The 24,383-nt window shown below is 45.0% G+C and overlaps 1 protein-coding gene across 1 annotated transcript; it reads right to left on the bottom strand.

Annotated features, from left to right (window-relative positions):
* Positions 1–1,733: 1,733 nt before the first annotated feature.
* On the bottom strand, positions 1,734–24,086 carry cnstb (consortin, connexin sorting protein b). Its single transcript, XM_079255153.1, has 10 exons — positions 23,962–24,086; positions 21,039–21,148; positions 17,544–17,574; positions 14,267–14,353; positions 14,071–14,182; positions 13,563–13,584; positions 13,386–13,455; positions 6,982–7,193; positions 2,175–2,316; positions 1,734–2,072 (listed from the first exon to the last, which is right to left on the bottom strand). Exons 1-10 carry the CDS (start codon positions 24,047–24,049, stop codon positions 1,864–1,866), a joined length of 1,083 nt encoding a protein of 360 aa, XP_079111279.1. The 5' UTR covers positions 24,050–24,086; the 3' UTR covers positions 1,734–1,863.
* Between the last annotated feature and the right edge of the window lie 297 nt (positions 24,087–24,383).

Raw genomic sequence — 24,383 nt, 5'->3', positions numbered from 1 at the left:
CTGGGCTTTTAGGCGTCTGGGTCGGACATCAGATACGAATAATCAGTATTCCAGATTGTGTTTGTAAGTTATGGACCCCATGTGCTTTAGATTGAAGACTAAGTGGAGCATTCAGACGGTTATCAGTCCAGAAGTCCGGCTCTGTGATGGGACGGTAGACAGACATGGCTGGAAATACAAAAGGGTGCAGATGACTGACATGCCTGTAGTCCTGAACTGTCCCTCAAGAAGAATCCATCCGTCCGTCCGTCCGTCCGTCCGTCCATCCATCCGTCCATCCATCCATCCATCATCTATCCATCCATCCATCCATCCATCCATCAATCCATCTATCCATCTGTTCATCCATCCATCCATCCATCCATCCATCCGTCGTCCGTCCGTCCGTCCGTCCGTCCATCCATCCGTCCATCCATCCGTCCGTCTGTCCGTCCATCCATCCATCCATCCATCCATCATCTATCCATCCATCCATCCATCAATCCATCTGTTCATCCATCCATCCATCCATCCATCATCCATCCATCCGTCCATCCATCCATCCATCCATCCGTCCGTCCGTCCGTCCGTCCATCCAATCCATCCATCCATCAATCCATCCATCCATCCGTCCGTCCGTCCATCCTTCCATCCATCCATCCAACCGTCTGTCCATCCATCCATCCATCCATCCATCCATCCATCCATCCATCTGTCAATCCATCTGTTCATCCGTCCATCCATCCAACCATCCAAATATCCATTCGTCCATTCAACCATCCATCCACCCATCTGTCCATCCATCCATCCATCCACCCATCCATCCATCCATCCATCTGTTCATCCATCCATCCATCCAACCGTCTGTCCATCCATCCATCCATCCATCCATCCAACCGTCTGTCCATCCATCCATCCAACCGTCTGTCCATTAATCCATCCATCCATCCATCTGTTCATCCATCTGTTCATCCATCTATCCATCCATCTGTCTGTCCATCCATCACCCCAACTCAAAAATGGAGTCCACCATCTAAGTCTACCATTCCACATGTTGTGACAGCCCTGCACGTGATAGATGTGTGTCATCCAACAGTTGCACAACATCCAGAGCATTCAGTAAAGCATGTCTTCCCCTCGGCCTTTAGACGCCTTCCAGATTAAGATCCTCAAAGTGTCCATTATTCCCAGTTCAGGTCAGCAGCTCTCCACCAAGAACCAGCTGAGATTTATTCTGCATTATACCATTACACCCTCTTCTATACACCTTTGGACGTATTTGCAACACGTTTTGTTGCTTTATATGCTGACTGTCAGAATATCTGGTAAGAAGAAATGGCAATACAAAATGAGGGCTTCCCTGGCACACAACGTTTTTTGGAACATGTTGAAGGCCTGAAATACAAAAATGGACATTTATTTACTAATTAAATTAAGTTTAAAGGACTAAACATTGAATTTGTTTGGTTCATGTTGTCTGCGGTTCAGTAAAAGTGTTAAAATTTACCATTTTTCTTTGCATTTTCCATCCAGTCCCAACTTTTTCTGACTTTTGGTTGCATCACTTTAGCTGAGAGTCGTTAGGCCTCTTGTGTTGCTTTACACTGTCCACACAGACAGTAGTAAACGTATTGTTATATCATCATTCAGCATATGCACATAAAGCTTCTTCTGAGGTGACAAAGTGTTTTCTGACAGGTTCCAGAGTTAGACGCTGCTCTGAGCGTCCCTTTTATCACCTGCATGAACATGTATTTGACTGAGTTCACCAATCTCAGAGACATGAAGGCTTTTTCTTCTTTGAACTGTGGTAATCTGCTGTAAACTGTCTGAACAGCAGCAGATCACCGCTGCTACAACTGGTCCCATCAGCTACAGGAGCGTCTAAGTCCCGAGGGGCAGCAAGTGTCCGAGCCCTTCGAAGAACCGCCGTACGTTTGTGACGTAGAAGTCAATGTTTTGAGTGAAGTCGGTGCAGATGTTGGAGTAAGTATCCACCAGGGTGCAGTAGAGCGCAGTCCCACCGATGCTGATCACCACAGTGACCAGACACAGCAGCAGCAGAATAAGGCAGGAATCTCCACCGACCTCATCTGCAAATAACATGTGGACAGATGTGTGAGGCGCGGCTTTGCAGAATCAAACTACTTTCTGACAGAATTCATGTGTCACAGGTCACAAGTCGCCGTGTTTACCTTGCTCTATGCCGTCCTCCGGCTCGCTGAAGCGAACTTTGCGTTTGGAGATCTCTTTAGTAGTGTTGCTCGGAGGAGGGAGTCCGTCCAGCGATGCTCGTCTCCTCTTCAGGATGGAGACGAGCCCATCTGGGGAGGAGTTCTGAAGGAGACACAGAGATAGGAAAAATGAGGGCTGATGCCTTTCTGGCAGCTATCAATTCTCAATTCAATACAACTTTATTTATATAGCATCAAATCACTACCCACCAAATATGAAAGCGTACAGTTTTGGTGCAGATTGGATGTATTTCTGCGAAGATATGAGTAAACCGTGTTTCATAGCGAGAAGGCTTTTTTCCATGAGTTGCCATGGTAACACGCTTTGTCCTATTGGAAAGATGTCACTAACTTTTGGTCCCCATCTTGTCATGAAGCTTCCTGCTGAATATGGAGTCAATCGCATGAAAACCCCTCAGACTATTTCGTTAAAATACAATGCGCTCAAAATGATAAAAAGGGCATAAACGTCAAGATGGCAGACACCCCGTTGCCATGGTAACATGTGCTTAATTGAGTTTTTTGCTCGTCTTGGGTACTTGGGTACATGTGTGTGGAATTTCATAGCCCTAGGTCAAAGTAGATGTTCGGCATAATCAATGCCATCTCAAGACGCTTTAGAGACAGGATAAAAAAAACATAATGAAGGCCAATTCATAAAAGCCTATATAAGGAAACCAACAGATTGAGTTGGAGGGTCCAACTCAATCTCCCATCCTGAGCAAGCAGACTGGCGACAGTGGGAAGGAAAAAACTCCCTTTTAACAGGAAGGAAACCTCCGGCAGAACCCGGCTCAAGGACAGGCAGCCATCTGCCTCTGCTGTGTGGGGGGAAGAGGACGCATCGGTCTGTGTTCGGTACGCACAACAGGACTGCAGGATGGATGCTGCATCACAAAGTTTAAAACTTTAAGTGCAACTTGTGAAGGATGCCAACTTTAAATTGTCCTTTTCGGTTCAAGTCATAATGAAGCTCTTTGAGTTTCCAGTTTGTCAGAAAGATTTTGTCAAAACCCTGAACTGAAACTGAATCCAACAAATCCACACGCAGATATCAAGCAGTCTGATCGCTGCTCTTTGCAGATGACCCTGTTCTTTTGGCTTCCGCAGGTCTTCAGCATGCACTGGAGCGGTCTGAAGCTGGGTGTGAAGCGGTCAGGTCCTCCAAGTCCGAGGTCATGGTTGTCAACTGGAAAAGAGTGGAGTACTCCGTCCCTCCAGGGTGGGAATGAAACCTTCCTTTAGGCATCATGTTCATGAGTAAAGGTATGATGGAAACTGAGATGGACCAAAGAACTGAAGCTTCATCAGCAGTAATGAGGCTGCTGGTAAGGTTCCAACTCTCACCTCTGCTCAGGATATTTGGCCGGTGACTAAATCTCCTTTGGAAGGTCGCTGGGCTCAGACTGAGTGATGAAGTTAGGAGCTCCAACATGCAGAGTCTGTTTGGAGGAGACCTTCAGTGGTTCCGTACCACCAGGAGCCAACTGAGCTGGTTTGGGTATCTGTATCCTGGTTGCCTCCTCATGGAGGTTATTCAGGCACATCCTGCAGGAAGGACAGCCGGGGAAGACCCAGGACACAGTGGAGGGATTAGATATCTAATCTGACCTGGAAACACCTTGGAATAGCTCAGGAGGAGCTGGAGAGTGTTGCTCAGGAGATGGGCGTCTGTGTCTACCTCCTGAATCTGTTGCCTCCCCAACCGGAGTTGGATAAGCGGTGACAGACAGATGGATAGATAGTAAAGTACAGACAGCTTAGACAGAAATAAACTCAAAAGAGATATTTAGCATTTATCAACAAAAATGACCTGATAACATCCCGTGATGCCAAATTATAGGGAATAACTTCCCGTATTATTGTTGTATTTCACTAAATACTCCTCCTGTGTGAGGTCGGGAGGAAGAAAAAGTCCGGGCAGAGACTTAAACCATGTTTACATGAATGAAAACCTTTTGACCAGATGAAACTGTACAGAAACAGGACACAGCTCCGTCAAGAGAAATGGAGCCATCTTCATCCTGTCGGCCTCGTTCACTGACATCTTTTCTGGGTCAAATGTTCTCCAAGCTTAGTTTAATGATTCTCTGATTTAAGGACAATGTTGTTAGCTTCTGTTTGAGAGCATGTCTGCGGTCCGTCGTCATAAACACCAACGACAGAAGCAGGATGGATGCTGCACCAACCCTGAGGATGACGCTCGAAGCGTTTGACATTAAATTGAGTGTTTGTGTTCATAAAAATAGATTTAAGTGTGGAAGATTGATCACTAATTGTGGCGTTTTCTCTCTTTAAAAACGTGTCTTACAAGATTTAATAACAAATTATATTTTTATCTGTGTCTGACCGACTGCCTGACAGTCATAATTGGTGTACTTTGAGTTCTTAGTCTTTTCTAAAACAGTTAGAACTGTAAAAAGTTTGGGAACCACCTTTCTCTTGAATATCTGGGTATGCTCACTGTAGACAACCTCTTCTGGTCCTTAAACAGCACGGCTGCTGTTATAAAAAGGCACAGCAGAAAGATCAGTGCTTGTGCGACGCTGCTGGTGACTTTCAGTCACTCTGCAGTAGGGAGTATTTTAAAAGACACTGGATGCTCTGCAGCTTTAAAAACGCCCTGGATCGTCAACACGGCTTCCTTCTTCCCTCCCTGCAAAACCACTGCAGAGCTAAAAACATTGTCCTGCATATCACCTGCTGACCTTCTGGCCTGGGGAAGGTCATCTACATTCACCTGTCAGTTGATCAGGTCCGTCTTACTTTTGAAGCATTCATCATTGTGTTGGAAACGTTCCTCAGAGATTTCCTCCATGTTGACATGAAGCATCACACAGTTGCTGCACATCATGATGAGAATCTCCCGTTCCACCACATCCCAACGCTGCTCTGCTGAATGTAGATCTGGTGACTGTGGAGGCCGTTGGAGGACAGTGAACTCATCGTCATGGTGGAGATGATGTGAGCTTTGTGACATGGTGCATCATCCTGCTGGAAGTTTCCATCAGAAGATGCTACACTGTGCTCAGAAAGGGATGGACATGGTCAACAGCAGGACTCAGGTAGGCTGTGCTGGTTAAACCATGTCATGTTGGGACTAATGGGACCAAAGTGGGATGAGAAACTATCCCCTACATCATTTCATCAGCAGCAGCCTGAAGCGTTGACCCAAGACAGGATGGATTCATGTTGTCATGATGTTTCCAGCAGATTCTGGTCCTACCATGTGAATGTGGAGCTGAACTGGAGACTCATCAGACCAGCAACGTTTCTCCATCTTCTATTGTCCAGTTCTGGTGAGTCTGTGTGAATTGTAGCCTCAGTTTCCTGTTCTTACTGACAGGAGGGAACCCGCTGTGGTCTTCTGCTGCTGGAGACCATCTGCTTCCAGGCTGGACGGGTTGTGTGTTCAGAGATGATGTTCTGCATATACTGGTGGGAACCAGTGCTGACTGGCCTTCCTGTTGTCTTTCTATCATCTCCAACCAGTCTGTCCATTCTCCTCTGACATCAACAAGATGTTCTGGTTCAGACAAACTGCTGCTATCTGATATTTTCTCTACTTCAGGTATTCCCTGTGAACCCTACTGATGGTTGTGTGTGAAAAACCCATTAACTGCTTAGACCAACAACCATACCATGTTCAAAGTCACTTAAATCTCCAATCTACCTCATTCTGATGCTCAGTTTGAACTTATTTTCACCATGTCTACATCATTAAATGCTTTGTGTTAACAAGCAAGTGTTTAAGCTAATGTTATTTGCTGGTTAACGTGTCCAATCTTCGCCCACTTAGGACTGACTGAGGAGTGAGCTGTCTGGCTAAATGGCTGTAAAATTGTGGCTTGGCATATTCTCAGCTCTGTTTTTGTTCTAAATCCAGCAGATGTGGACAACCCTCCACCATCCCCATGTGTAAAAATCAACACCCGGCAATAAACCCTGAAAAGTCTATGAAAACAAACAGATTATTCATTCAGCTCTCAAATGTTTCACATAATCAGGGCAAAGCTAGAATTTGCCCGGAGCTAACTTCCAACTCTGTGTGTTAATATTTAACTTTTAGTCGTTTAATATTAAAAAAAAAAAAAAAAATTGAGTAGAGTCACTGTAAAACCAAGATGATGTATAATAAAGCATGCAGGAACGAAAAGACGACCTTTCCAGTCAAACCTCTGCTGGATTATGTAACAGTCATGATCTTGATCACATCAGCGTGGAGCCCTCAGCTTGTTTGGACAAGTTCAGATTTCACCTACAGCCACATCCCTCAGCTCAGACTCAGAGCCAGGATATGAAGTGTTGGCTCAGAGCCCCGCTTGATAATAACATATTTGGCAGAGTGGACATCTCAAGTTCGAGGCCACGGCAGTGAGCATGGGCGGAGGCTGGCGATGATCTCACTAAGGGACCGGGAGTGTGCTTGCTAAGGCGAGGGCTGCTCAGGATGAAGGACTTAAATATCCCAAACAGCAGCAGATGAGAGACGAGAAAGAGCACAGGAAGAAAGTAAATGCATGCAGATGATGATGAATGGATGACGAGCGGAAAGTAAAGAAAGCAGGATGGTAAAATGGAAAAGATGTAAAGGTATGGAGGGACATAGATCAGGAAATGCCCCGGAGTCGTCTCCAAACTATGTCTGCAATGTATTTCTATCAGAAAGCATTTCCGCAGTCCATTCCCTGGCTCATAACTCGCCTCCTTCTTCGTGACTAAGCAGATGGAAAAGTACAGAAACACTTGACATGAAATAAATTCTTACCCCTTCTGCATGCGACAGCTTGGCCAGGTCCTTGTCTGAGGCTTGGGGAACCCCTATTGGCCACTCCACCTTCACCTCCTCCTCCTCTGGTGTCTCTTCACACTGCTCCTCCTGCTCCTCTTCCTCCACTTCTTGTCCTTCATCATATGCCTCTTCTTTTCCATCCTCATCTTTCTGGCCTGTCTGTTGTTTGTCTTCACCGCTGTGTGTTGCTTCAGACAGAGTGGAGGAAAGAAATGAAGAAATGAGACCAACTAAAATAATTTATGTTTGTTTTGTTTGCTTGTTTTGTCCATATATGCTGTACCCTTTATTAACATTCACAGAACCACCTACATGCATTGAAGAACAGAGTCTCATTAACGGCATTAGCAGTCTCACTCACGGTGCAACCTTAACAAAGTCAGCAAGGCATGCTGGGAAAACTCCACCCACCAATGCTCAACACGCTACATAGCCCCCCCCTAGCTGGTTAGCTGTCCCCAGCAACCCAACCATCAATAACAAAGTCCTTGAAATGCAGGGGTAACTGGCGCCTCCGTCGAGCCCGCCCCAATGACCCCCCGGAAGGCTCCAAGTGCTGGGAAAGATCCTGTGGCTGGTCCTCTGGCTTGGGTACACTGTCAGATGGGGCCCGGGGTCGGTAAGGGGCCAGTCTGTCTCGGTGGAGAACTACCATCCGGTTCCTTTTTATTAACTGAACTCTATACACCACATCCGACAGTCTCTCAACAACAGTGCATGGTCCAACCCAGTGGCTCATCAGTTTAGGAGACAGGCCTCTTTTCCTCTCTGGACAGTAGACCCAGACATGTGTTCCAGGAGCAAAATCCTCTCCTCTACAGCGAGTGTCATAGGCTCGTTTCTGTTTCAATCCAGCCTCAGCAAGTGCCTGCCTGGTTAGATCATGTACTTTTTTGAGTCGTCCTTGGAGCTGATAAAGGTAGTCCAAACCAGGTTTGTCTACCACCTCTGGTTCCGGAGGTGCACCAAACACTAAATCCACAGGGGTACGAAGCTCACGTTCAAACATAAGGACTGCTGGGGTGCACTTTGTTGACTCCTGGACAGCCGTCCTATATGCCCACAGGACCAGGGGCAAGTGCAGGTCCCAGTCTTGTTGATTGTGGCTGGTCAGAATGGCAAGTTGGGTGGTTAGAGTGCGATTAAACCGCTCAACCAGTCCATCACTTTGGGGATGCAATGGTGTTGTACGGGTTTTCTTGATGCCCAGGCGTCGACAAACTTCACTGAAAACCTGGGCCTCAAAGTTCCGTCCCTGGTCACTGTGCAGTTCCTCTGGAACACCAAAGCGACAGAACATTTCATTCACCAGGCATTCAGCGGTAGTGATGGCACTCTGATCAGGGACAGCGTAGGCCTCAGGCCACTTGGTAAAATAGTCCATGGCTACCAATATGTAGCGGTTACCCCGCTCTGTGGCTGGAAAGGGCCCTAGAACATCAACAGCCACGCGTTCCATTGGGGCCCCCACCTGATACTGCTGCAATGGGGCGTGTGAGCGCCTAGTTGGGCCCTTCCGGGCAGTGCAGATGTCACAACAATGTACATAACGCTCCACATCTTGATGGCATCCTGGCCAGTGAAATCGGGATCGAAGGCGCTGAAGAGTTTTGGTAACTCCAAAATGGCCAGCCCCTACAGCGCCATGGACAAGTTGGAGAACTCCTGGCCTGAGACTGCATGGCACCAAAAGCTGGAAGACTTCTCTGTGTCCCCCAGGTGTCTCCCAGCGGCGATAGAGTAAGCCACCAAGGCTGACAAGGCTCGACCACTGTGAGTATAGAGCCTTGGTTTCCGTGTCCAACATTGAAACTGCGGGCCATGCAGGTCGTTGGCCTCTTTCCATCCACCCTTGGATGCGGCTGAGGACAGAGTCATCACTCTGGTACTGCTGTAGCTGCACTGAACCAATGTCCTCAAAAATGTGGGTAACCGATGGTGCCGAGCAACCACCTATATCACTTTTCTGAGGGTTGTCATTCTCCGCTGTGTTGTCACGCAGGGCCGCCACCACTGGAGTCACTGTGTCCCGCTCTTCTGCATACTGGCAGTGTCGACACTCCGCCTCACAGGGTCGTCGAGACAATGCATCTGCATTGAGATGATGGCGACCAGCTCGGTGGTGGATTTCAAAATCATAGTCCTGAAGTGTCTCAAGCCACCGAGCCAGCTGCCCTTCAGGTTCTTTAAAGCTGAGAAGCCAGGTGAGAGAAGCATGGTCAGTGCGTAAGAGGAACTTTTTTCCATAGATGTAAGGGCGGAAGTGACGAAGGGCTAGGACAACAGCCAGCAGCTCCCGACGGGTGACACAATAGTTCCTCTCTGGGCGGCTGAGGGCACGACTGAAGTACGCAATGACCTTCTCTCCCAGTTCCCCCTCCTGCGACAGTACTGCTCCGACAGCCACACTGCTGGCATCTGTGTCTATGATGAAAGGCTGCTGGAAGTCAGGGTAGGCCAAGACAGGAGCCTGAATAAGTGCCAACTGGAGCTTGGAGAAAGCTTGGGCACAGTCTGCACTCCACTTGAACACCTTTCCTTTCTGGGTCAGTTGATGAAGGGGACTGGCAATGTTTGCAAAGTCTCTGATGAACCGCCGGTAGTAGGATGCTAATCCTAGGAAGCTCCGCAGTTCACTGACACTGCGAGGAACTGGCCAGTCTCTAACAGCAGCTACTTTTGCCGGGTCAGTGGCCACCCCTGCTGCACTGACAACATGACCAAGAAAAGATGTCTCTCGCCGGAACAGATGACACTTCTTGGGGTTGAGACGGGGACCAGCTTGGCGGATGGCAAGGAAAACATCTCGCAAGTTGCCTAGTGCATGCTGGAAGTCAGTAGCATGGACAAGAAGGTCGTCTAAGTAGACCACACAGTGGCTTCGTGGAATGTCAGCCAAGACCCTTTCCATGAGACGATCAAATGTGGCTGGGGCATTGCAAAGTCCGAAAGGCATCACTTTGAATTGCCATAATCCTTGGCCAAAGGAAAAGGCAGTCTTGGCGCGCGCATCTGGTGCAAGCTCCACTTGGCAGTAGCCACTCCTTAGGTCAAGGGAACTGAACCAGCAGGAACCAGCAATGTAGTCAAGGGCATCATCAACCCGGGGCAAGGGGTAAGAGTCTTTGCGTGTGACTTGGTTTAGGGGACGATAGTCAACACAAAACCGCCAGGTTCCGTCCTTCTTCCTGACCAGGACCACTGGGGCTGCCCAGGGGCTCGTCGAAGGCTCAATGATTCCTGCTTCCAGCATCTCTTTGATTTTCTGCTCTGCTGCAGCCCGTTTGGCAAATGGCAGACAACGGGGGTGGAGGCGAATGGGATGGGCCTTACCCGTGTCAATTTCATGTTGGACCAAACTGGTGTGGGCGCAGTCTTCATCTCTTGCAGCAAAGATGTCAGAAAACAGTTCCAGCAGCTCTCGTAGCTGGTATTTCTGATCTGTCTCCAGACCCTCACAGCTTCGTTGGTATAGGTCATCGATGGCTTGCCTAGTTTCAGCAGAAGGGGATTGAGATGGTTGTAATGGTGCAGAGAACTCACCCTCTTTGGCAGAATGTGTCGGCGTGGAGGGCCCTTCGGTTGACTGAAGCACTGTAGAACCCCGGGCGGCTACTGATTGGGAAGGTGAGGGATTCTCATCAGCAGGGGGCATCAATGTGGTGAACACCTCAGTCGCTGGTGAAGGAGTGGAGGAGCCCTGAGCAGGTAATGAAGTGAGTCGTAGTGCATCTTCTCCTGAAGGGTATAGGGCAATGATGTCTGAACCGAGACAGAGTGTAGCCCCAGGTACATCAACTACTGCTCTCAACCTGACTAATAAATCCAGCCCAATAATGCAGGGATCTTGTATGTTGGCCAGCCAGAATTTGTGGTCAACACTGTGGCCAGCAACAGTCACTGGGATGGTCCTTTCTGCAAGCAGTTTTGCTCGTGCCCCAGTAACAGTGATGATGCGCAGTTTGGTGTACCCCCAACCTTGGGGCTTTGGGCCAGTGGTTCCAGGCAGAGTACCAGGGCGGATTAATGAGATGGTGGACCCAGTGTCCACCAAGGCTTTGCATTGCATACCATTGATGTTGCAGTCCACATGCAGTCCATGTGCTTGGCCCAGTCGGCCGAGCCTTAATGGTAAGGATTGGGAGGTGGGTGCAGTCATGGGTAGCAGTTCTCCCACTGTACTACCCCAGTCTAGTTTAAAGGGGCCTGTGGAACTGGGTTTCTTGGAGCTGGCGCTGGGCAGTAACGTGCAATGTGGCCCGGTTCTCCACACCGATAACACCCCTCCCTGGACCGCCGTCCACCTCTCCTTGCTCCCCATCGTGATGACTGCAGAGGTGTTTGCATAACTTGACGAATTATTTCTTCGTCACCATCTTCATAACCCGCTTGTCGAACTCTATGCCTGTCATTGGGAGTGTGTTCAGTTGCACCCAAAACATGTTCAACACGTTCAGCTTCACTCAAGGCATCAGTCAAAGTCTTTGGAGCACAGAGGCATGTGCTCCAAAGACATAAGGGACATGTGGTCTGTAGCAATGCTTAGTTAGGTGGTACTTCTCAGTATTACATTCATATGAAGGGCTGTACAGTGGTTAGCACTGTCACATGAACGTTCTTGGTTCCTCTTAGGGACTGCTACTTTAGTGATTCTTGAAGTGTTTTCTCTTGGTATATATTGCATAGTAGATCAACAGGAAAGGGTGTAATGTGCAGCAAAGAGCCCCTATTCTGGTTTCCAACCTGGGCCAGCTGCATTAAGAAGCCACTGTCCTACCAGGTGACATGCATCTTCCCTTCACCTACAGTACCAAAAAAGATTATCAGTCCACCAATGCTACCAAAATTGCATGTTCATTTTAATTGTGACAAGTGGAACATTTGTTGTTACATGTTCCTGGAGGGGGACTTTGTAGCGAGGCTCCTCCCCAGGCTATGGCTGTATGTAGGAATACGTGTTGAGCCAGTTGTTCAATAAAGTTACAATCAAACACTGACAGCTATCGTCCATTCTGTTGAGGTAGGACGTTAAAAAAAACATAACAGAAAGAAAAAATAATGACTGGTACAACTAAAAGTACTTTTGTTTGGAAAACAATTGCAACTGAATGTTCAGCCACAACAAAACCAGTTTTTTAAAGCATCTTTTGGAGTCTTTTTGTTTCTGATGTGCAACATTTTTTTAAGAGTTTAGTAAGTCCTCATCGTGCTGGTAGGACCATGGCAAGGCAACTTCATCCTGTCCTGCTGAGTGAAACACAGCCATGCTGCTCCAGTCTGCTGCTTCCACTATAGGTGCAATAGAAACACTCAACACTCATCTTGCAGTAACCGGACGGATGGCACTTATTCCTGAAGCTTCAACCAAAAACGGGACTTTTGGCACTAAACAACAGTTTCTTACAGTTTCTTAGAGATAACCTTTTCAGCTCCAGTTGCACTCAAATGCAGAGCTCATACACTCAGCACAGCATTTCGATCTCTCTCTCTGTCTTCCAAAGACCTCATCAGTATTTAGTCTTGAAGGGGTCACATCATTTCTATAACACAACACTGTAACTATTAGTTCCTTGTCTCTGTGAAGTGACACATCCCACTCCTCCTGCTCCAAACCAATATGAGTCGACGGTGCCCAGTTCTGACTGATTGATAGATCCTGTACGTATCTTGTTTTTATATAAAAAAAAATCTCTCCAAGAAGTCCAAAAACATTCATTCAAGTTTTATTGGTAATTATAAATAACCCTTAGGAGAACATATGGTGCATATTTGTCTTTACGTTAGGCTCCATCCTTCAATAGGACGAAGTGGACATAGAAAATGGATGCATGAAAGTCAAAACAAGCAAAAACAGCTCTAATCAGATGATCATTTTATTCTATTTATCTATATCTATTCTATCACTCTGCTGCATCTGAGAAATGCATCCATCTGACCATTCAAGTAATCCCTCTTTTTATGCTGCTATTGCTCTCATGTCCATTCCCTGCATTTTCTTTGTGCTGGAAAGAAGGCAGTATGAACATTCAACCATATTTTTTGTGATCAATCGTTTGTATCACAGCTAACATGAAAGTTTATTCAGTTTGTCCTGCAGCACCTCTTCTGTCAGCACAGACAGAGGTTCATTTTCACTCTCCACATGCATCAATAAGCCTTGGGCAACCAGTGACCTCGTCCCTAGTTCAGCCGTAGATGCTGCATGCTGGTAGCAACCTGCGCGTTTCTGGAGATGGTCTGATCGGCCATCCAGCCATCATTTTCCTTGCTTCTAACTTAGCTGAAGCCTAATTTATGACACCTATTTTCAGGTGCAAATGTAAGACAATCAATGTTATTCATTGTACTTTTCAGTGTTGTGGCTGCAGCAGTGTTTTTACCCTCATCCTGACAGTACTGTAGACTCTCATTCTTGGTGTGACCGCCTTGCAGTGTTGCATTCACTTTGGTCTGTTGAATGAAACACAGTTGAGATTTTTTCAGATGGAAAAATTCTAAAACTGATAAAATCAATAAATAAAAGATAAGAAAAGAGCAAAAAGATTTAGAAATCATACCTGTTCAATGCTCATAGATGGTCTGAGTGATGCCACGGAGGGAGACATAAGAGAAGGTTAGGCAGCTTAAATGGATTATTGTTCCTCTTTAAATCCAGTTCACCTGCATCAAATGACTCCACTGTGGTGTCTGGAAGGCTGCAGCAGATTTATTTTCTACCCTGTCAAAACACAGCTTTTCCTGTTTACCTCTTTATCTGTTTCTAGCTTTACTTCATACAAATAAAATCCTATCTGGGTCAATGATTCCTTGATGTTTCCACATCAGAAACAAAGCCGGCAGCTGCTTACACAGTAGCAGGATTGATCCTTGCAGGTTACAGTCTGACAGAAGATGCAGGTCATAAGGAAAATGGAGATGGCATGTGAAGAATGTGCAAGAGATCCTGTTGCTGTTTTAAGTTCAGGCTCTCTGCACTCAAGCAGAGGCTGAAAAAACATCATCTTTTAAAGTACGAGTGTTATTGAGAGAACTGTTGCGATGTGAGTAAAGTCTGCTGCTGTTTACCTGAGGTGTGTTCTGCAGATGTGGCTCAACGCCTCCATGTGTTTCTCACTTATAGCGTCTGTCTCATCAGGCAAACTGCTGTCAGTGGCTTTTGTCTCCTTCAGCTGGCTCTCTGGGACACCAGAAATAGATTATCTTCTGTCATTTTATGTCAGCATGGCACTGAATGATGATGTGAAACAGATGCATGCAGTACCCCAGTTCTCCTGCAGGGCGGCGAGGTTGGACAGCAGACGTTGGTGGTAAAGCTTCTCCAGCTGTAGGAACTGGATGGCCCACTGGTCTGATAGCATCACCGGTTAAAGAGACAACACGCACTGCTGCATGTTCAGTCACATCAGAGTTGAATTAGTATGCTGTGAAGCTGATTAGCTCGGCTTTGTCACGTATGCTATAAGACTTGCAAACAGATAGAAGACAGCTTTTCCGTTTCGATTGTGAAGATTAGACTCCACGTTACTTTAAAATCTTTATCTAAGCAGTCACATTTGTCCAGTTTCCGCCTCTGTTCACTGGCTTTCTGTCTAATGCACCTCCCCTCACATATAAAGCTCTCAGTGACTAAGCTCCACTGGATCTTAAAGATCTCACGTTTCCATATTTTCCTAACAGAGCACTTCACTCAGAGTACACGTTTACTGGTGGCTCCTTGAGTCTCCAAGAGGAAAATGGGAGGCAGACAATTTCAGTTATCAGACCCCTCTTTGTGGAACCAGTTCCCAGTTTAGCTTCAGGAAACTCTACCTGCAAATGTTCCTTTTAGATGAAGCTATTTTTAGGTCTGGCTTGGTCACCCTTTGGTTGAAAATGTTCTTCATTTTTATTATGAACAAGTGTGATTATCATGGCTACCGTGCCTATTTTGTTGGAAGAGTTGCTTGTGCACTTGCTCAGGAATTAACACTACACATCTTCAAGCTGCAATACGCAAGTAAACCACAAGGGGCTAAGAGATGACAGTGACAAAAATACTAGAACTTTTCAGAGGCAAAACCCCGGCAAGCTTAGTCTAGGGACATCTTTGATACTGCAATCTAAAGAAATTAACCAAATTCTAACCCTATGTAGCAATGTTTAGTTGGGTGGTACCAAGTAGGTCCTCGAGCGCCACTGTTGTGCACGTTTTCAATGTATCTCTGCTCTAATAGACTTCTAACAGAGTCAGGTGTGTTTGAGCAGGGGTACATGAAAAACCTGCAGGATTGTGGCCATCGAGCATTGAAGTTAGAAACTTCTGCCCTACAATTTCTGTAGTTCTATCTAAGGGGTGCTCAAGTCCAGTCTTCAGATCAACTATCCTGCAACTTTTAGACCAGGAGCGGGCAATTCCAGTCCTCTAGAGCTGCAGTCCTGAAAATAGTCAGAGTTTCTCTGTTCCAACACATCCGACACACATTAAACTTAAATAACAGACCTGTACAGAGCTTGACATCAAACACAGCAGAAGTCTGCAAATAACCCGTTGATTTGTGTCCCAACAGTAAGCCCACCAGATGCAACCCATATCCAACACGCCAGAATTAACTGGCTGAATTCTGTCATTCAGCTCCTCAGAGACCTGGTAACAAGCCATTCATTTGATTCAAGTGTGTTAGAGGAGAGTTGCATCTAAATCTGGTCTGGTCTATCTGGTCTGAAGTCTTCAATGCGCCCCCTAGTGGAGTCCTCTGGTATTGAGCTTCCAACGGAGTCAGTTCTTAGCCATCACATGAGTAATGCTTCTATACACTGCTGGGGGGCATTCCATGACGTAATGAAAGCCCCCTTCCATCTTTATCTGCTTTATCTTTACTTTCATCTGTAAATATTTAACTTTATTATTGTCCTTGGCTGGTGCTCCTCTTTTTCCTTCACAGCAGGTATCCTTAGCTTAGAGTTATCGAAGTGCATCGGCCCTCTAGAGACTCAGTCAGCTAGCCGGATGGTCTTGAAGGTTCCACGCTCAAACTTAAGAACAAGAGGAGACAGACCCTTTGCAGTTGTGGCTCTCAAACCGTTGAACACGCTGCCATTAACTGTGCAGTCTGCCGATAGTCTGTTGACTTTTAAATTTAGGCTGAAAACACATTTATTTGGCCCTTGGCCGACCATGATCAGAGGATTGGACTTTATATGTGTGTTTGTGTTTTGTCCTTGTATTTTAGTGTTTTTAATGTTTTTAATTGTCAGTTTTACTTTCTCTATTTTTATTGATTATGTAAAGCACTTTGGATGCTGTGGCTGCGTAAATGTGCTATATAAATAAATTTAACACTGACAAGAGTTATGGTGCTGTTGACCCCTCAGTCCCGTCCTCCTTTAGTTTGCTGGAGGTTCTCCTTCCTGTTAAAAGCAAGTTTTTTCTGCTCGTTGTCACTCCATGCAGCTGAGGACGGAGGATTGAATCAAATATAAGATTTGAGGCAATCTGTTATTTTTTTTATTATATTTTACGGATTGCTACGATGTACTGGCGAGCTGTCCAGGGTGTACCCTGCCTTTCGCCCAAAGACTGCTGGGATAGGCTCCAGCTCCGACCCTGAATTGGATTAAGCGGTTAGGAAAATGAATGAACGAATTAATTTTACGGAGTGGCTTATATGAATGCGGTTATCATAAACTGGACTAACGATTATAACAAAAGTTATGTAGTTGTAGTTGGATGTTCGTCTTTCGAAGGTGAGTTTAAGACTGCTCTTCAGCGTCCAGTTGAAGTTAATTAACATGGATTTAAACATCAGGATTGAAGTTTTCTGAAAGTTTTTTTCCGTTTTTGCTTGAGTGGGATGTTCATGTTGCTCCATAAAAATATATCCTAATCAGCACCTTCCGTCTCAGTTTCTCCCCAGAACATCTGCAGGACGTGCTTCTCTTCCCGACCCCTCAATCTTCTCCTTTTGTACATCATTCTTCCCTCTGCCACTCTTTCTCCCCTCACTCATAAACACATTAACACACACCACTCGTTTGCAGCGACACACACTGACAGCTGTTGCCAAGGCAACGGCACAAACAGCACCAGAGGAAACTTCGACTGCAAGGGCTTAAGGCCAAAGCATGGGGAACACCCAGTATGGGCGAGGCAAAGCAGAAAACTACAAGACATGCGTTGGTGTGACTGAACGAGTAAAAAAAAAACAGGGAAAGTTATTTTTTTTACTTTTTACATTTTCCCTCCAGGCTGACGTGCAGTGTTTTACTTTGTCTCTGCAGGATTTAAACAGATTCTTCATCAGACCAGGACCAGAGCATGAAAACAACAACACGTAAATCTCTAAATCCGTGGTCCTTTATGACCCCAACAAACAGCAAATCCCTGCTCTGTCAAATGAGATAGAAGCATTTAGTGCCACACAGTTTACGTCACGCTCCAGCATTTTTCTTATAGCATGTGTCCGTCTGGTTTCAGTCAAGATTCAGCAGGGAAAGAAAGAAAACAGTGTCACAATGCATTAAAACAGAGATATCAGATCACTTTGCACTTTAAAGGATACAGTCCTCTCTCATCGAATAAGCCTCTGCAATCTAAGAAAAAAAAAGATCACTGATTAAACAGGAAGTGCAGCATACTCATTTAAAATAAGTCATGCGACAGGATTTCCCTTAAAGCATGCCATTAACCCCTGACGTATCAGCGCGCAGATTGACCTTCAACCACACTTCTGTGCCTCAAATGATGCTCTCCACCATTAATCGGGCTTTTCTATGAAGTATAGATGTTTTTTTTTTGCTCTGAAATCCCTTCAAAGATGAAGATCACATGACTTCATCATAGCAAGAAACAGCCATGCACATAACCTGTGAGACATGGAGTCACATGAATCTACTCATGGTCTGGATTAACACGTCTCTGTGGGCTTTTTTTCCCCTGTCCAGATGCCTTTACCTTCATACCCACCAGCAGCAAACTTGAAACATGCTCATCTCCCAAGAACACTGTACTGTTCAGCTTGATTACTTGTTTTGCTTAAATAATTAACCCATATCAGCGTTAGCTTTATAGATTATTTAACCATGTTTTTAGAGGTCTAGACATATTTATATAACCTTCAACACTATGTGAAATGTAAATAAAAACATATTGAAATGATGGGTAAATCTCATCAATCCCATATTTTATGCCCAGTAGAACATAAACAACACATCAGATGTTGCAACTGAGACATTTGACCATTTTATGGGAAATATTGGCTTGTTTTGAAGCAGATTGCAGCAACACATCGCTGAGCAGTTGGAACAGGGGCAACAATAAGCTGGACAAGTAACAGGAACATTTGGCGACTAGTTTAACTGACAACAGGTCAGTAGCATGACTGAGGAGCTTTGCAGAGAGGCAGAGTCTCTTAGGCGAAAAGATGGGAAGAAGTTTATTAATCTGAGAAAAACTTATAAGTTTCCACCTTCTACAGTGTGTAATGTGATCAAAATGTTCAAAGAATGTGAAGGAATCTCTGTGCGCATGGGACAAGACTGAATGCTGGTTATCTTGGAGTCGTAAAATCAGCATTTTCCCCGTCAGGCACATAATTTGCATCCATCTTGCATCCTACCTGACCTGTTAGCTCTCTCCAGCCAGAAAAAGACGATCTTACGATGACTCATTTAGTCTCTTTCTCTCTTTTAACTTTCTTGCATTTCTTTGCTGAATCAGCAATGTTGCGTGTTTAAAGTTCCTTATTATCCCGTGAAGCAAAACGTCACATCACCTTCCCAGATTTAGAAGTTCTATAGTGCAGTTTCTCAGCCTCGTGACGCTGCTGGGCAGCAGCGGCTTTAGGACTGCACATTATATATGTCACTGTGTTATCAAACGAGTCTGGTATGCAGTTTAAAGGTCATGTTAAAACCAGACATGATTCTTTACTGGAAACATCTGCATTAACTCAAGAAGACTTCTAGAAATCACCGTCTGTGTCCCACTTCACCCAGAAATCTACACATGAAGGTTAAAGCTCTATAATGCAAAGAAGAAGCCACAGATGAACATGGTGCAGAAACATCGCTGCATTCTCTGGACATAAGCTTGTTTAACCTCTTTAATTATAAAGTAGTACAACTTATCACCATCCAGTGGTCTGAGGCAAAGCAGAAAACTGTTCTGTGGTAAGATGGATGAAAATGTAAAATTCTCTCTACACAGCGTGTCCTGCAGACTAAAGAGGAGAGGGAGCATCCAGCTTGTTATCAGCCTGCATCTCTGATGGGATGGGGTTGGAACAGGAGAACTGGTCTGCTGCAGTCCAGAACATCTGGAGTGTCATAAAGCGCTAACGATCCAGCAATGATTATAGATTATAGAGCACCTGGAATCCTGCATCAGACCAATATGAGACAACATTCTTCTCAACTGGTCTCCTCACTTCCCAGTTGTTTACAGACAGATGTTAGCATAAGAGTAAATGCTACATGATGCTAAACATCATCCTGGAACTACTTTTTACAGACGTGCTGCTGCCATCAGGTCTACAATCAGCTCAGATTCTCTATGCAAGAACACGTCTGATGTTTATGTTCTATTGGAAGTGAAATGTGGATCCATGAGCTTTGCAAATCATTGAATTTTGTTTTTATTTACATTTCACACAGTCAGGTTTCGAAATCAACAATCACAACTACTCCTGCTTTTTTAGAGTAGCATGTATATGTGAACATTTTGTACGTTAATAATAAAGTGCCAAAAACATCCAGAAGGAGGATAATTCAAGACCAAGATTCTGAAACTAACGCATGTTTAAAAACACACGCAGTGACTGAATAATCATTTTTACAGATTAAAGGATGTGTCCAGAGATCTTTCCACACTAACACTGAGATTTATTCTCTTACCAAGCAGCGCAAAACCCCACTTCCACACTTTAAAACATATTGGTCATAGATGGAAATGTGTTTTTTCTGCCACATTATATTTTCTCTTAGTGAACTCTAAAATGATTAAAGATACAGAGAATATTTAAACACAAGCTGTTGAAAGTCTTTTTTTTTATGTTTGCACATCTTATTAATAAATCTGTGTTTCTGTTTATATATGTGCATTAATCATGGCTTCTGAAAGCCGGTATATCCACAAAAAAACCCACGAGTGTTTGAAATCATTTTCCTCGTCAAAATCCAGCATTTTAAGGCTCATGGACACTTTTCCGTCAAATGTTCTCAGACACGTTAATTTCACATTGCTGACCAAATAAGGAGCTTCATTTCTGAAAGCAAATGTTGGACACCGACCAGGCCTCTAGAAACTGGTCGCGGTACATTCACATATCAACAGAAATTCCATATACTTGAGCTACATTGGCCATTAACAACTCTGACAGTGCTATTGATTCTCACACTAACACGTCATGCGGTACATAACTGCTTTTGTAAAAGTGAGTTGTGGGTCTTATTGCTCTGCACCGCCTCGCCTTTCCTTTCTCAGCATTCGAAGCGAAACAGCCACCCCTTTGTTTCATGATTACTGCACTTGGCTGGAATGCAATGTAAACTGTAAGCTTCTCAATGGCTGAGACAAATTGATCATATTGTGAGTGTTTGTTGGAAATTGTGGGTTAGAAAGTGCCGCATGCATCGCCACTGGTCTTCTGCTGCAATCCTTTTCAACAAATCACAGAGCCGGAACAAAAGTATATTTAGCACATTTGTAATTAGCATGTCTGCTGAAACCCATAATTGTGAGCTGAGGCAGAGAAGCTGCAGGAAAAGAACAAAAGTGCAAAGGGTGACCAGTGTGAATTCACACACCTGTGTAGTAACACATGCACGCATAGAGCTTTAGACAGCTGAATGAAACTGATTTTGTAAGCAGGGCAAAAAAAAAAAAGAGGCACTCCATAGATGCAAGCTTACAAACATACACTAATGTGCACACACCTACACACAGAGCTTTTCAGTTAAGCTAAATAAAGGCACATTGTATCCCCCCTGGATCTGGAAGAATATGTTCCTCACAGTTTCTCTGAAATGATCATTCAGACACAAAGAAACATACACACCTGGTGCAGGGAGTGTGGTAGCAGAGTGTAGTCAATGTTTTCTCCAAGGGACTGCAGGGAGGCCAGCAGCTCTGGGCTGGGGCTGTGTGCTCCATCTGTGGAAACACTTCCTGGAAACAAAGAGGCAAAAACAAACCCTGGAATAATCTGCATCTAATGTTTCAGTTCACAGTCCACTTCTGCTCTTTTCATTTGCAGGTTCTGGTCAGAGTATATCTTTGCTGTTTTAGTTCATTACTCCTTTCCTGTTTTGTATGTAATCATAATCTACTGAAAGAAATGTATCTGTTTTGTTAAATGTAGCACAAAATGATCAGTTTACAAGTCAAGTCGGTGTCAGATTCATACTCTTTTAGATGTTGAAGAAAGATCAGCAGCTGACATCTCAAAATCCAACATGGACACCCCACATATAAAACCTTAACAAACGCAGTAACAAACTGGAATCACCTCCATCAGTTTGTGTCCTATTAAAGCAGTCTATGTCTGCACCATAGACTGCAGATAAAGATGCACAGACGTTACCCGTAGGTTTCTGAAAAGCTGTATTGAAGCTAATTAGGCGGTTCCAATCATTGCCATGTTGGCACCATCACGCATGTCGTCGCTCCCGGAAAATACTAAAATGGGCAAAGAGGTGGAGCTAAGAGGGAAACTGTGAGGGTGGATGATTGACAGCTGTCAAATTTCAACCTGCCTGTAGCTAAGAAGCTAGCTAAGCTAACACAGCTAACAGAAGCACACACATCTACAGTCTTCCATCTCCAATCAATTCCTTTATAGCTATTATATTTCAAATATTGCTTGGTATGACACTCAGATGTGTAGCATCCAGAATTTCTCCACTTTGCGATTGTAAAGACACATTACGTAACTTTCTGACCCTGAAACTCTGCGTCCCGGACTTGCTTGATGACACAGTGACATCTATCATGTGCATTTCTAGAGCCACTGCTACCCAGCAGCATCCTCAGCTGCAAAACGGCATTATACAACTTTTACATCCGGGACGTGACGTGACGTTTCGATTCACGGTTTAATAAGGAACTGGCTGTTTTGAACACCCAACGTCGCTGATTCAACAAAGAAAAGCAAGAAGATTATTACGGACTCTGTGCTGATCTGTCGTGGTGAAGAAGGAGCTGAGCCAGAAGCTCTTTATTTACCAGTCGATCTATGTTTGTACCCTTGTCTACAGTGTCCAGCTGTGTGTCGTGACAAAAAGAACGAGGTCACGAGTAGGAACGGCTGAAATGAGTTTCCTCTGCAGAATGGCCAGGCTCTCCCTTATATATTCATATGGTGAAAAGCTCAGTCGTCCAGGAGGGGCTCAGAGTAAAGCCGATGCTCCTCCACATCTAGAGGAGCCAGTTGAGGTGGCTCTGGCATCTGGTTGGGATGCCTCCTGGACACCTCCCTGGTGAGGTGTTCGGGCACATCCCTGAAGGAAGAGACCCCAGGGAAGACCCAAGACACACTGGAGGGATTATATCTCTCGGCTGGCCTGGGAACAAGTCAGGATCCCTTCTGATGAGATGGCAAATGTGGATGGGGAGAGAGAAGTCTGGGTTTCCCTTCTTAGGCTGCTGCCCCCGTAACCCCACCCCAGATATCGGGCGGAAAATGGATGAATGGATGGATGGATGGACAGCATGTTACTCTGAGAGTTCACAATAAATACAAAGCTATATACCAGTACAGAGCGCATGTTAGCATACAGATGAATGCTTGGGGAATCTGGCTAGTGTGAAAGAAATCAAAGCACTAATCTTTACACATTTTTATTTTGAGAACTTTGTGGATCTTTTAATGCTTTAAACAGACCCAAGGAAGTGTGTTTTCAGTCTTTAAGATATCAGTTAGTCATGTCAAGTCTGTTTAAGTTGTATCCTACAAATAAAGGATTAGTATCAGTCAAGTACTCATAGTAAAAAGCCTCAGAAAGAAAGCCAGTACACATTCATTCATTCATTCATTCATTCATTCATTCTCCAAACCACTTAGTCCGATTAAGGGTCGCGGGAGGCAGGGTACACCCAGGACAGGTCGCCAGTCCATCACAGGCCAGTACACATTTCCAGATCAATCAAACAGCAAGTTGCACCAAAGATTATTCCAACACACACTGTATGACAAGAGGAGACTTATTTCCTAAGGGTTTCCTTATGGGGACTAAATGCAGTTTCATTCATTCATTCATTCATTCATTCATTATCCTATCCGCTTAGTCTGATGAAGGGTCAAGGGGAAGCTGGAGCCTATCCCAGCAGTCATTGGGCGAAAGGCGGGGTACACCCTGGACAGCTCACCAGTCTATCGCAGTAAATGCAGTTTGTAAGAAATAATTAAGCTTGTACAGAAGTGTATGAGGTTTTGCTAAGCAGTGATATTGCAGTCTGTGAGCAAAATAGTGTGTCAGTGTGTGTGGGAGTCATTCCCCGAGGATATGGGATAAGCATTTGACGACTGACATCTTGAAACCATAACAGTGACAATTAGTCATGAGAAGTGTAAGTATGACTCTTATATAACATCACATCAAATCCAGCTGTATGACACATGCAAACATCCAACGCGATTGGCAGCAGCATCCTTGCAGCTTAGCATCATCCTGATCTTCTTAAGCGCTGCTTCTTCCGGCACAGTGTGACAGTTTGGGTGAAACCGGGTTCCACAGATGGATGATAAGCTTTGGGTGTCCTAAAAACCCTTTAATCAACACGTTTCTATCCTTACAGTACTGCAATGTGCTCGAAGATAAATAAAGCGGTTAGGGATCATCTGAAGATGATGAATTGTCTCTGTCTTACTGGGGATGTATTCTTAGTGTCATTACCTCCCACAGTAAGATTTAATACCCTGAGGTGCACACACGCACAGAGAAGCAGTGGTTGTGTATTGCATACAAAGAAGAGTATTTTACCTGTATTATTATCGATGAACAACCCTTCCTCTCTTTGTGTAAGCCCCTCTTCAGGACCTTTCGGTGGGCTGGTGTTTTTATTACCCATCACCTCTGTCAAAGCTGGAATCTTCTCCCAAAAGAACCTCCAGTGGTCCTTTGCTGAGTCTCTCTCCTTCTTTAGAGCCTCCCTGGGGATTTGGTTTTATCAGAATGCCTTTTCCTCCACAGATAAGCAAATTACTTGTGAAAGCATACCCCAGTGTAAGCCCCAGGAAAAGATCCAAGGACGCTTCGATACGGGAGAGTGAGGGTTCAGCAGCTTTGGGTTGTGATCACTCTTGACGAGGCATGTGATTTAATCCTGCATCACCTCTTTCTGGGTGGCCGAGTGGAGAGACTTTTGAAATGTCCCCCACAGCACACAAAGCCAGGGACGTGGA

This window comes from Telmatherina bonti (assembly GCF_933228915.1).
Source record: "Telmatherina bonti genome assembly, chromosome: 16".
NCBI classification, from domain to species: Eukaryota; Metazoa; Chordata; class Actinopteri; order Atheriniformes; family Telmatherinidae; genus Telmatherina; species Telmatherina bonti.
The sequence above is the reverse complement of the archived record's forward strand: the minus strand, read 5'-3'. Positions and strand labels throughout refer to the sequence as shown.

What these genes read in the sequence shown, in the direction of transcription:
- cnstb (XM_079255153.1), bottom strand. Translation starts at nt 24,049, where the DNA reads ATGGGTAATAAAAACACCAGCCCACCGAAAGGTCCTGAAGAGGGGCTT. An exon ending in ATCTGCAGAACACACCTCAG is followed by an intron (nt 13,585 to 14,070) that starts GTAAACAGCAGC and finishes GGCATCACTCAG; the next exon opens with ACCATCTATGAGCATTGAAC. An exon ending in GGAGGACGGCATAGAGCAAG is followed by an intron (nt 2,073 to 2,174) that starts GTAAACACGGCG and finishes TGTTATTTGCAG; the next exon opens with ATGAGGTCGGTGGAGATTCC.